At 42.4% G+C, this 13652-nt stretch overlaps 1 protein-coding gene across 4 annotated transcripts; it reads right to left on the bottom strand.

Moving 5' to 3' along the window:
• Positions 1-6336: 6336 nt before the first annotated feature.
• LOC149834713 (multiple organellar RNA editing factor 9, chloroplastic-like) lies at positions 6337-13264 on the bottom strand. 4 transcript variants are annotated; one of them, XR_016432560.1, is made up of 6 exons: positions 12827-13264; positions 11330-11427; positions 11184-11249; positions 10912-11091; positions 9436-9506; positions 8624-9314 (listed from the first exon to the last, which is right to left on the bottom strand). XR_016432560.1 is itself a non-coding variant. In XM_090010269.1 (5 exons), exons 1-4 carry the CDS (start codon positions 13219-13221, stop codon positions 10913-10915), a joined length of 738 nt encoding a protein of 245 aa, XP_089866395.1. In that variant the 5' UTR covers positions 13222-13264; the 3' UTR covers positions 6337-6516; position 10912. The 4 variants fall into 4 exon arrangements, 3 of the variants coding, with proteins under 3 accessions (XP_089866395.1, XP_089866392.1, XP_089866393.1); XM_090010269.1 differs by lacking the exons at positions 8624-9314; positions 9436-9506 and adding an exon at positions 6337-6516; XM_090010266.1 differs by lacking the exon at positions 9436-9506 and having other exon boundaries at positions 8626-9314.
• Positions 13265-13652: the final 388 nt, after the last annotated feature.

Raw genomic sequence — 13652 nt, 5'->3', positions numbered from 1 at the left:
CTTTTTAGATAGTCCTGGCTTTGAGTCTTAAAGTAAAGCTCGACCTGTGATATAATATTCTATGTTTGATTACCAGCTAGGTTTTGAGATCCATTTTTTCATATCTGCACATTTAGATTTTGTTAGCAATATAATATTGTCAAATATATATATGAACCCGGGGATCATGAAGCTTACTGTCCAACGCCTTGAGGCTTACGCCTCGCTTCATAACATGCTTAACGCCTCGCTTCGCCTCAGCGCATTTAACAACCTTGGTTAGCGCCCATAACACCTATAGGGGACCTTCCTCTTGACTTACAATGGTGTATCACAATGCGGTCTGGAATAGGCAACTCCTATATCTCGTGAGTAGCACATCGGATTACATGGGGGTGCTCACGAGTATAAAAATTCTTCATGGGTATTAGCAACCATGCGCAAGGTCAGCTCTTGTCGTCCACCTTGCCACCCAACCTTGTACCCTTGCAAAGGGTTCAACGAGTACATGTCGAGCAACAATGATTTCTCTTGGCTATGAAGCTTCATTACGTTAAACTAGCATCTAACTTAGGTTGAGGGTATAAAGGTTTTTTTCATCATAATGGGGGTTACTCGTGAGGCGCACGCTATGCTCCACAAGGCTCGCAAGTCCCAAAATACAATATGCCCCCCGCTCAGTGCGATTCAAGAACTTGATGTTCACTCCAATGTTTGTGATGCTTATTCAGATGTATAGCTAGATCTATTGACCTTTGATTGCTCGTGCGCTCATCACAGGAAGGGGACTCACCCATCTCTCATTGGCTTGAACACTCGTATGCCAAAGACTTTGGCATCGCCCAACTCTATCAACCCGTTCAACTCGATCGCTTTAGATATTTTGTTGCGCTAAGTGTATATGGGATATGCACTGCCTTGAATATGCTTTTGCTAGGCTTACGTAGCTCCTTGCTTAAGGCAAGCTACATGTCACATGGCCTAGACAACCTGTTAATCTCCCTCTTTGTACGAGTTAGGAAGATGCAGAGAAAAAGGTTGTGACAATTGGTATCAGAGCATACTGCTCTGGTATAAAAACTCATCAAACTGGTCTCAGAGTTGTCCCTAGCTGTTATCGGAGTCTGTTTGTCAGTTTTGGTCATCGTTAGAGTTGCTCAAACAGATATCAAAACAAAACTGCCTTGGTTCATATATTCTCTGCTAGCTATTTGGTCTCTTCTAGTATCATTTGTGCGAATGCTTCAAGTTCTCTATATTGTCCCTTACTAGTTAGTTCGTGGTAGACTAATTGGGATACAACCTACCGCAAGTGTAAGTTGTGGTGAAGTTTACACTCAAATGTTTATCATCTTCGTTGAGGGTACTTGCAACACTGTTGGAAGCAGATCGAGTTCCTAGATCCATAAGTGACTCCTACACTTCTTCCACTCTCTATTACCTAGAGTCACATGGAAGTGACCCATGCTTGCTACTTTGCCCCTTCTTCTAATGACGGATGCTGCTACATAGTTGAGCAAGACGGTTACAGGATGCTTCGTAAGGCTTCGTAGTGTTGTTCGTTTCTACAGTTGCTCACTTTCGCACGGGATATTGCTTATCAATTAGGCACCTTTCTGTGGTGACCTTCCCTCTTCAAGCGCATTAAGGTGATATGTTATGCTTTAGTTCGATCTCTTTGGAGTAAGTCTTGTAGGTGAAGATTGCTCACTTTCGGTGCTCGTGCGACGATATGGTAAGAGAGCCGCATAGCGCAATCTGCTGATTCTATACACCTTCTCAGTTGGAAAGACTCGTCAGAATATCTTTCTTCCCCCACTCTACTTGATCAACTCACTCAGCACCTTGACTTGGTGCTGCTCACGCTTATTTACCATTGGGTTCTGCAGGCTTCACATTATCAACATCATCTGACTGGTTCATCTTCACTCGGTCGATTTCTTTGTCTACCTTGTGTCAGGTCACAAATGACATCATCAGGATTGCTAGCTTATGGCGCTTCGTCCTTGTAGCAGGACTTGATGTCATACCTCGACGGTCATCTCGGGGATATTCACTACTAGGATGATGCGAGGACCCTCACACTCTATCATTCCTCTTGTGCTCACAGAGCAAACACTCTAAACACTTTGCGCTACACCCTTCGGAGGCTAAACCTCTACTCTTTGGCTCATATGAGCAAATTGTGAAGATACTCCATGCTCAACCTCTTAGTTGTGCTTCGTTGGGAGAAGTCGACACAACCCCTCCTCGAAGGACCAACTCATCTCTATTGAAAACTGCTCCGCTCTCTTGGCCCTCTTCACTATATCGCAGGGGTCATGTTTGCTCATGGTCACGTTGCTCTGCTCAACAGACCACTCATGGGTACCAAACACTCTCTCTACTAGGAGGACCAGACCACCTCCAATATCAGAATTTCATAGCGGCTTGTCCACGTCACACATCTTTGTGGGTAACAATTCCCACACTATATAGTGATTTTGCCTTATCAGGAACTTCATGATAGTTTCAATCTCCTCTCAATTTATGAAGTATCAACGAAGACGTCAATTTGTTCTAGTGGGAGAGAATATGCCATGTCGCTGCATTTGCTTGGGTCACGTCTGCTCGTGGTGCCAAACACTCGCTCTACTCAGAAGGACTGGACCACCTCCAACTTCAGTGGTCTCACCTTGGCCACATCAAAACTCCCTAACAACTTCTCTACGTCGCGTATCTTCGTGGGTGGTGATTCCCATATCGGCACTTCATTAGTGGCTTCCAAACACTACACTCTTAGAAATAGACACTAAGCTATATCTCAGAACTCGACTGCTCTACTGCCTTGCAAACAGACTCTCGAAGGATGCTTTCTCTATACCATCTACAACGGTTCAGCTTTAGTCGCCTCCCAATTGGAGAAGTATCGATGATGATGTCGATTTGTTCTAGTAGAAGAGAATATGCCAAACTTTATTCATCACCGGCTGAAAGTTGTGCACGTATGTGTGGTGCGATAGGGCCTATGATGACACACGTGTTGCTAAGTGAAAAGTTCACATCTTGGATATGGCATGCAGCGGTGGCACGAGACAACACTACATTGTTCGTTAGCAACTCAACAAGCAAGACTAATGATGCATGACAAATCTCAAGTGCATATGCTCAATTTCATGCTCTGTAATACGGGGGTCTCTCCGACCACCCGCGGTCGTGTGCCATGCTTCGGGGGTGTTACGCCACCTGCGACTCGTCTCAACTCCAAGCCCACAAATGAAAGCATGCCATGTGGAGTTTATGTGTCACGATCGAGTATTCTCCTACACAGTCATATGTAAGGAACACATCTGTGTAGTTAGAACACAGAAAAGAGTTACTTCATCCAGAGGTACCATGCTAGTGCCCAGGCAGGCCCACCCAAATTTCAGGGTTGTGCATGTCCTTGCATGTTGAGAATCTCTAATCCATGATCAAAATCTCGTCGACACATTCATATGTGAGGAAGACCCCAGTGCGGTCATTTCGGTGAAATATGAAGTCTACGTTCGAAAACTCCATTGAGAACAAAAGTTGTAAGTTTCTAAGGGATATTAGGGTATGTTTGATAGCTCGTACCATGTGTTGCACGAGACGAAAATGAGGTTGAGAACAATATTTTTAACAAACATTGGACGCGGTGGACAGTGTTTTGCGCATCCGCCACGTTCATTAATGCATGTTATTTTCAATCCACCTCCCCCCCTGTTACAAAAAGAACATGAATGGAGGGAACAAAGTTTAAAAAAAAAAAATTTACCTTGATCGACCGATGAACGATAGGGTCAGACAAAGTTGCTCTGGCAGGCGGAGTGGCCAGTGCCGTCGGAGGTGCTGGCGGCACCACCTACATGAAGTCTCATCTCTATAGTGTGACTCGGTCGACATACCGACCACAATCCAATCAATGTCGCTCGAAGTGGCAGTGTTGTTGCCTCTGCTTCATCTGGACCTGCATCGTCGTGCTCTTCCTCCTCCCGGCCCTCACTGTCGTCGGCGCGTTCTGATCCAACCCTCAATACTTGGGAATTGGAAATTCTAATGGGAAAGAATTTGGGTGCCCCTTGCATAGCACTAGAAAAAGAGGGAGGAGGAGGATGGGGAAGGAAGGCATGGGGATATCTAAGGTGAGTGAGGGAGGGCTCCCCTTTGGTGCAGTGTATCACCAACTTTGTGTCAAATGGATTTGATGGACAACACCCTGTTGGCCACGGGGGCTTCCCCTGCCATGGTCCACACCCTCAAGGAGGTCTTCGACTTCACTCCTCATGTGGGCACCCTCTCCATCAACATCGACACCCTCACCCTGCCCTGGTTGGCCTCCATTAGAGTTGTCGTCGAGCTCGCCAACCGGCTAAGCAAGCCTTGGGTGTTCGACCCGGTCATCGTTTCCACCTTCGAGTTTCGCCTCTGATCTTGCCTCAAGTTGTTGGCCCTCTTCCTGGCGGTCGTTTGCGACAATGCTTCTGAGATCCTTGCCATGTTGAATGCTTCTACAAGATCCAACAAGGTGAATAACTTGTTCATTTTGTGCTAATTATTCCCATATGAATTTGGGATTTTTATTTGATTCTCGAAACGTTGAGAAACTTTTAGGGGGTCTTTGGATGCATTTACCCACACGGCACAACCATCCAAGTGAGTGGCAAGGAGCCCCTCCTTCTCCAATCGAACTTCTCTGTATCGGCCCTCCAGATCTCCACCCTCAATGTCACTGGCGGTTGTCTGCACATTGTCATCAAATAATAGACATTTAGACTATAGCATCTGAGTACGGTCCAAACAAACATTGGACTTAGAACAATTGTTACAGAATGAACATTACCAATGTTCTGTTCCGTTTTTTTTTGTTCATTTTGTCCAATCCTGGACAAACCATCAAACATATCCTTAGGGTTCTTCCTATTGGTGGGGGTCAACGCCCATAACACTGATTTAGAGAACATTTTTTTTTATTTGCATTGGTGCATCACTATGCGATTTGGAGTGGCTCACCCATATATCTCGTGAGTAGCACATTGGAGTGCACGATGGTGTTCACGAGTATGCAAATTCTTCATGGGCATTAACAAGCATGTGTGGGGTCCACTCTTGTCGCACGCCTTGTTGCCCAACCTCGCACCCTTGCGAGAGGTTCGACGAGTGCATGTTGAGCGACAATGATCCTTGGCTAGGGAACTTCACTACGTCAAACTAGCAATTGGCTTAGGTTGGAGGTGAAAAAATCATCTTCATCACCCCAGGATTACCCATGGGGTGTGCGCTGCGCTCTACGGGTCCTGCAAGTCCCAAAATACAATATGCCCCTCGTTTGGTGCGACTCGAGAACTTGATGCTCACTCAAATGTTTGTGATGCTTATTCAGACTTGTAGTTGACTCTATTGACCCTCGATTGCCAGTGCGCTCATCACAGAAAGGTGATGCATCCATCCTTTGTTGGCTTCAACGCTCGTACAACAAAAACTTTGGCATTGTCCTACTCTTTTGACCCATTCGACTCGATCGCTTTAGATATTTTGTTGTGCTAAACATGCATGAGATATGTGTTGCCTCGAATCCACTTTCGCTAGGCTTATGTAACTCCTCACCTAAAGCAAGCTGTGTGTCGCATGACCCAAATAACCCATCAATCTTTTTCTCCGCACAAGTTAGAAAGATGCAAAGTAAAAAGCTGTGACATAAGGGCAGTACATGAGCCAGGATCATACTTTGAGTGTGCCTGTGCACCTAGCTGCCCTCCATCTTAGGCTGACAGTCTGTCAGTTGTGAGGCCCAAAAGCAGATGGAGGGCAGTCAGGTGCAAAGGCACACTCAAAGTATGCTATGTGATGGCAAGTGATTCTGTTACAGGTGGGGCTCCCCAGGGTGACAGTCAGCAATGGGTGGTCGAACACGCCCCTAGTACGCAGCACTAGAAGGCCGATGTCATCTCGTCTGGTATCAATGTCGGTTTCAAATCCGCGTTCCCGATTTAAATATATGTAATTTGCTGAACTGTGTCTCTAATGATTTTGACAAAGTCCCGTGGAAGGACAAGCATATTGATGATAGCCACCAGTAACCGATGACTTTCTCTTGTAAATAGTGTTGTTGAAATGTGTTGTCGAGGGTTCCCAATGCAGTGTTTTGACAACACCGCTGCTCTTAAACAGTGGAGAGCAGTGGAGAAACCACACACTCTCCATTTAAAGCTCCCAAACGGAACCTTTTTTCTTTAAAGAAACATAAAGAAATATTATTAATGAGTTAAAGAACATGACGAGGGATCATCCAAATACATGAGCAAAATGTGTAAAAACGCAGGCCATTTGGATCGAGCCACGACAAGAACATTTTGAACTCCCAAACAAAGCCTTATGAATTGAGTTAGATAACATTTTTTATGATAAACAAACTTGACTTAGTCTTTAGCATAGCCAGTAATTTAATTCTAAAAGTATTGCTAAGATATATTTTACATACATACAAGTAGTGATTTGATGCAATGATTTATACCACCAAGCTAGCTGGATGGTTGGCTGCAAAAAAACAGGAAAACGTGAAGCATTTTAATAATGTTATAAAAATACATTAAACCTTTCTGCATTTTTATATCATTTCTCGGATTAAGACTGATATAAATTTGCTTTAATCTTATTTAACTTTCATGAAAAACTAGGAAAACAACTCCATGCGTGCGTGTGTGTTGCCTGTGTAGGAAATGCTAAAAACCTTAAACTCCACATACATCAGGTTGTTAGGTTATAAGCACATAAGAAATTGAGTGTAACACATTGTCCTGAAACAAGGGTCTTCTCTAAAACTACCCTACTATATGAAGAAAATGTAGTTCTTTTATTTTAGACTTAATTGGTCTTTTAGTATGAAATAAATGACACTAAATACATCCACAGAATTCGCTATTATCGACTACACTGTTTCCTGATGGTAATGTATTTATTTGGCCAACCTCCTATCATCCCTCTCATCTAGCCCAAAAGGTAAAGCAAGTGACATTTGTTTTAGTCACAAGCAGGGTTAAACAATCACATCCTTCAGGCTGCGATTGTTGTTCATAAGTAGGGATGCACAAAGAACCGAGCAGGCTCGGGCTCAGTTAGGTTAAGCTTGGCTCATGCAGTGATCGGCCTACCGAGCTCACTCGATAGGCCTGATAAGGCTCGATTTTACGAGCATTTTGGATTCTCCCTGCCCCGGCCTGCTTCTTCTAGAGCCCCGACCTGCCCCAACCCTTCTCTCTCTCTCTCTCTTCCACTCACGAGCCTCACCACCTTCTCGAGCCCCACCCTAGGATGAGATGTGACTCTCTCTCTCTCTCTCTCTCTCTCTCTCTCTTCCACTCACGAGCCTCACCACCTTCTCGAGCCCCACCCTAGGATGAGATGTGACTCGTTCCATCTCTCGCTCTCTCTTCCCCTTTCTCACCTAGGGCCTGGCAGGAGGATGAGGAAGATGAAGAACAAGGAGGAGGGGTAGAAGGCAGAAGAAGAAGAAAAGCAGCAATGCTCCGTCGATGGTGGCCGGTGGGTATGCTCTCTCTCTCTCTCTCTCTCTCTCTCCTTTCCCCTCATCGGGGAGGAGGATTTGGAAGATGAAGAACAAGAGAGGGGGGGGGGGGGGAAGGAAGAAGAAGAAAGGTGATAACACCACGGTTGTGGACCGATGGGTATGCCCTCTTTCTCTATGTGTGTGCCACAGACTGAGCCCGGGCCAGCTCGATCCATTGTGCTTAGCGTGAAACTGAGAGACGGGCTTCACATGTACAAACTCAACTCAACATGGTTCAAGCTCGAGACGAGCCTGTACATCTTTTTTTTTGGGCGAGCTGAGCTTGTACATGCCAAGCCCGGCTCGAGCCCGATTGTTTACATCCTGCTAAACACTAACTGGGATGAGCTTGAGCCGAGCCTGTATATGCACTTGCTTGAGCAAGAGCTTGCACATGTCAAGCTAGGCTAGTGTGCATCCCTACTCTCATGGTCAATCAAGGTCAATCTTGTGACCAACCTTGACAGTAGATAATCACAATCACAACTTGTACTTTCTCATTTTTTACAATCACAGTATGTAAGAAAATCCAAGAATCACATGGCATTGCAAATATGGGTGTAACTGGGTCAAGTTTGGCTCGAGTCTTATCAGACCCACTTTAGATTCAGATTTAAAAGTTAGACCCAAACCCAACATAATCTAATTTGAGTTTGGGTTCTAGTATAGCTAAAATTTGTGGACCCATATGAGTTAACAGGTTGGGTATGCACCCAGTAGGTTGTCTCTATTAGACCTTTTTTATATTTGGGTCTAAGTGTGGCAAAAAAAAGTAGACCCATATGAATATGATTGGTATTCTAGACCTAATTACCCATCAATAAAAGAATATGTAAATTAACATTACTCACTCTGAGGTGAGTGAAGTGGTAGTGTAGCTGCCCATGGCTCCGGGAAAAGGAGACTGCACTGGGCAAGCTATCCGAATAAGCTTCAAAATTATAGGGCGAAGAAAGACGTTCGATCGAAAGCGGACATGATGCTCACCAGCTAGATCCGACTGTCTCTACCTTTGTCACTGTGCCTGCCAAGCTCCAAAGTACTCACTATGAAGTAGAAAGTCAAGGGTCACACCAAAGCAATTTGCCTCATCTAAGGCACGATATTATCACAAAAAAGAGCAACTCAAGTGAGAAGTTTATTAACTCCCTGAGGGCAAGGAGTAAGCCAACGATTGTAAGTACAACAGGTAGAGCCAATGCCACTAGGTCTCTGATCCTGAGTAGGGATGGCAGTGGACCGGGGTGCGGGCTGGGGCAGGCACGAGAGAGAAGGTTTCCACTCCCGCACCGTCTCAAAATTTTGCCCTCCACTACACGGATTTTGATTTTATCCTTCATCCCCGACCCATTCTCCATTTTCATGTCATTCATCTCGAGTCCAAACGGGGTGAGGCATGGCGGGGCCTTATTTCTCCAATCCTTTCGATGCCAACAGAGGAAAGAAGGGAAATGAGAGCTTGCGCAGCTCGTTAGATGAAGGAGAGATAAGAGATTCAGAATATATATATATATATATAGGATTTTATAATATGTATGAAGGCAAAATAGTAATTTCTTTAACAAAGATCGGGGAAAGGGTAAATCAGGGGCAAGAGTAAGTCCATCCCCATCGTTATCCCCACACGAGTTTTGATTTTAACCTTCATGCCCGGTCCATTCCTGGTTTCATGTCTTCCATTGCCGGTCCAAACTGGATGAGGCAGGGCGGGGACCTGTTTCCCCCCGATCCACTGTCATCTATCATCCCTAATCTGGAGGTGGTTTCTCTGTGTAAATAAAAAAAAGATTATTAACTATTCTAAATAACCCCAAAATTTAAATGTACAAAGAATATTTCCATAACAACCAGTCATTTGAAGTTGAAATAAAAAGAAATTAATGATATACCATATTCAAATTGTATCAAATTCAATGAGCTCTCTTTAGAATTCAGCTTCACTTTAACCCGACAATTTCCGCTGGGGAAAGGCAATAGGAAGTACATACAAAAAATGAATTAAAGTTTCAATTACTAAAAGGAAATGTATAATAATTTAAAGTTTATCAGCAACTTTAAATACTTAATTGATTATATAACATAATATTAACCAATTATTCTAGTTGCTTCCTCATACTACCAATTATAAAACGGGTTTGGGTATATAATTGCTTTAGGTACGAAGCAGGTTCAGGTCAGTTCAAGAATAAAACAGGTCCGGGAACATAGTTGGGTCAGGTTCGGTTTTATAATATGGGAAAGCATTTGGTTCGGGTATAAAAAGTGGGTCAGATCCAAACAGGTTCAGGTCTTCATTTGCAATACAAGACTTTATGGGTCTATATTTGGACCCAACCCAAACCATGGGTCTACTAAAATCGGATTGGTTCGGGTATACCAACCCAGTTACACCCCTAATTGCAAACATGATTACTTGAAAAACAAAGCTCAAAGATGCCTTTGAATCTACTAAACTACAAAAAGAGGAAAGCTAACAAGAAAATTCACAAAATTTCCATTATCTTATGAAATAAAACAAAACGGATCTATAATTTATAGTATCAAATTCCTCATTAGAATAAAAACTTAGCTAGAAATGAACATTTAAATGCAGTACTTTCTCATGAAGAAACCTGCTAAAGCTAATATCTCAAAAAGAAAAGATTTCAATTAACAAAAACAATTAAAACCGAAAAACCCTTATGAAACTAGACAACTTCAACGACAAAATTTGACCCCCCAAAAGTATGGAATTTAGATTTTCTAAACATCCTAAAATTTCCTCCGAACCCTTCACAGCAGCCTTATAATGCTATAAGTAAGCCTTCCAGCAAATCTTGAACAGTTCCGATTCATTATCACCATTGAAACTTATGTCCATTTTAAAATATTAGTCCAGACTTTCTTATCTCATGCGGAGCTCAGAGCTCTCTCTCTCTCTCTCATGAAAGTTTTTAACCTTCCATAGCTTACATATCGCTCTTTTAGCAGATGAGGAAATCAACACCATATACTTAACATCTTCGATTCAAACCTTACATAGCTTACTCACAGCAGCTGGTCCAACAGACACCATGTACCAAAACAATAACAACATTTAAATGGTGTCCATTAACCTCTATTCCACCTCTAACAAGAAGGCATGACAGTCCCTATAATTAACTAAAACTCTATATCCAAGAAATTGTAAGATCCGACAATACCATCATCCTCCAGAAAAATTTGGTGTGGCATTGCCATTATAATTCAGGACAAGACATACCTGCCAGATACCAAAGCATAAGCATATCACCAGATGGTAGAACGACATAACTGACCAAGCTATAAGAAAGCTAAAATTACAACCACCTAAAACATAAACAATAACAATTAAAAGCTTGCATTACCTTATTCGGATGATGATTCTGTTTCAGGAACAGTCTGCATGGATTTTCTCTGTTCAGGAGGGGGAGAACTGTCCCTTCGCCTCACATATCTCCTGCTCTCAAATTTTGAGCTACTACGCTGCTTAGGTTGGTAAGTAGGGTACTTACAAGGAATGATTTCCCCATTAATGTATTTATCACCTAAAAAGAAAAGACAATATCAAAAGATGACACTTTTCCAACTTATCACACGATGAGATATTCAAATTGCAGTCCATGCAGCAATATATTACCTCCATAGTCCTTGTTCTTCACATCAATATATGAATCTGGCAACACCCAGAGAACTCCAGGCAAACCTACATAAAGAAAACAATTGTTTTATATGCACAATATACAATAAGAATATGAACGAACAGATCCACCTCCAAATGCTCACCTTTAAATTTCTCTGATGTTTCTTCAGAAACAGTGCATTGAAACCCAGTATATGTAGTGGTACTGAAGGCATACATGTTCTTTTTCGCCTCCTCCATGCTGCAATCAAGCACAAGTCGTTAAGGAGCAAAGAGGAATTCCATGATATAAGCAATTAAACATGTAAGAAACCTTTCTGTAATGGCTAAATTTCCAATGAACAGAGCAGATAAATGCTACCGTGGCACAATCAACATTAAACTCAATATAGAAAAGTTTTTCTGACATTGGGCCACAGTCCAAAATACAACAGATAAAACTAGTTTAATATGAATTGAAGTCCAAGCAACAAACTTTAATTTGTGAATGCAAAGTTCATACATACCAATCATCAAGTAATGATTGTTGAAAATGCCCCTGAATAAAAAAACTAATAATTTGAAAAGGCTCCCAAATACTTTATCTAAAATTCTGCATGTATACCACAATCTTAGAAATGTAGGGAGGACCTTAAACGGCTCTAGTAGACATCAACAAGTTCACCAACCTTTTTTCCCGTTCCTTTTTTTTGGGGGATAATCGGAGAAAGACTGCCTCACTCACAAGTTCATATAAATATAAATCATATAAGAACTCTCGAAAGTGTTTTTATCAGTTAATATCAGATATGTCACTATATTTTCAAAAAAGGGAATATTTTGAAAACATCATGCCTTTTTCAGTATAATTTTGACTTCTAGAAATATCACTATAGAAACACACTATTTTCAAAATAAGTCATGTTTCTGAATATGATATAAAAAACGCTTCATGAAGAATCTAAGAAATTATGTAGTTCATTTGAGCTAACACTGGTATACTTTATCCTACAATTTTAAGGGTAATAATCCCTAAAAAGTGACTGTGGGAAATCAAGCAAAACATCATATTTGTGACGGACTTCAACATGAATGTAGCAAATCTCTACACCATTTGCTGGTTTTTGAATCCCATAACACCAGACTCTATTCCTCGTATTTTTCTAGTCACCACATACCCTCCATTAGGCATCCAAAACATCCATTATGAGCTCTAGAAACTTTAACCAAACTGAACTCTTCCAATAAACAAAACAAACAAATGAACCCCATAAGTGCATAATTGTTTGTACAATTTTTTATTAATTAAAATCCCCAACACCCAGGAAGAAAAATCCGAGTTTCCAGCATTTTTACACAAAAAAAATTATCCAAAACGTCCCCCATTGTTCACGCAAGAAATTACTAATAAAATTCAAACTCCAAACATTTCAAATTAACACCTAAGAAATAGTCCAAAGCGTTTTCCATAAATCATGCAAGAAATTATCAATCTCTTCCCGGGTGTTTGGATGCACCCAAGTACACTAAATGTTGGGATAAGTTGGGATATTCCCATGTGCTTTGCCACACAATATCTCCATTTATCCCACCTTTTTGATAAGTGGGTGTATAAAAAAAAACCCTTTATGTCCGAGTATGAGAGAGAGAGAGGTAAATACCTCCCGAGGACGGTAGCCAGGGTTTCGAGATAGGTCTGTATCATCTGCTCCCTCGTGGGAGCTGGGTCCTTAGGGAACTCCATGACGATGAGCCAGTGGTTGTAATCGCACCCAGGCAGCAGAATTGTCTCCCTCGGCTCGTTGCTGCCGCCGCTCCTCCTCGACGAGTAATCTCTGCCATCGACGGCCGCGCGGAAGCCGCTCCGAAGCGCCGGAAGCCGCAAAGAAGCAGCATGGGCAAGGCGAACGGAAGGGTTGAAGCTTCTGAGAGTAAAAGGAGAGGCGAGAGGAAGGCAAGAGGCAGAGATAGGGACAGAGGAAGGCCTACGGCTCGGGATAAAAAGGGACGAGGGAACTAGGGTTTCGGAAAGAGGGATAAAGCGTAGCGATGCCATTGTTGCAGAGAGAGAGAGAGAGAGAGAGAGAGAGAGAGAGAAGATAAGGGGGCTAGGGAGAAGGTATTTATCGAAGGGAGAATGCCACCAAACAAGATATTTACCGGGTTGATTGAGGGGGTTTAGGGTTTTTGGAAAAGGCTACGTGGAAAGTTGGTGAATTTAAAAATTAAGGGAACGTTTGTTTCATGGCTTTCGAAGCTCTCTTTCAAAAGAAACAATGGATCACATACAATAGGTGAAACAAACTTGTGTATGAGATATATATGTGACCCACATAAATAAATGCACAAAAGCAGTGTCAAAATGGGTTCATAACAATGTTGTCAGTATCGGCATCGGCACTGCATCGTTTGGCCAAAGGTTCAGGTGAATCTGCCGACACCGATACTCAAGTGAATCGGCCAAAAAATAATTTTAAAAAATATTAA

Source organism: Nuphar pumila, chromosome 6 (assembly GCF_984573655.1).
Source record: "Nuphar pumila chromosome 6, dmNupPumi1.hap1.1, whole genome shotgun sequence".
In the NCBI taxonomy this organism is placed as follows: domain Eukaryota; kingdom Viridiplantae; phylum Streptophyta; class Magnoliopsida; order Nymphaeales; family Nymphaeaceae; genus Nuphar; species Nuphar pumila.
This window is presented reverse-complemented; position numbering and strand designations above follow the sequence as displayed.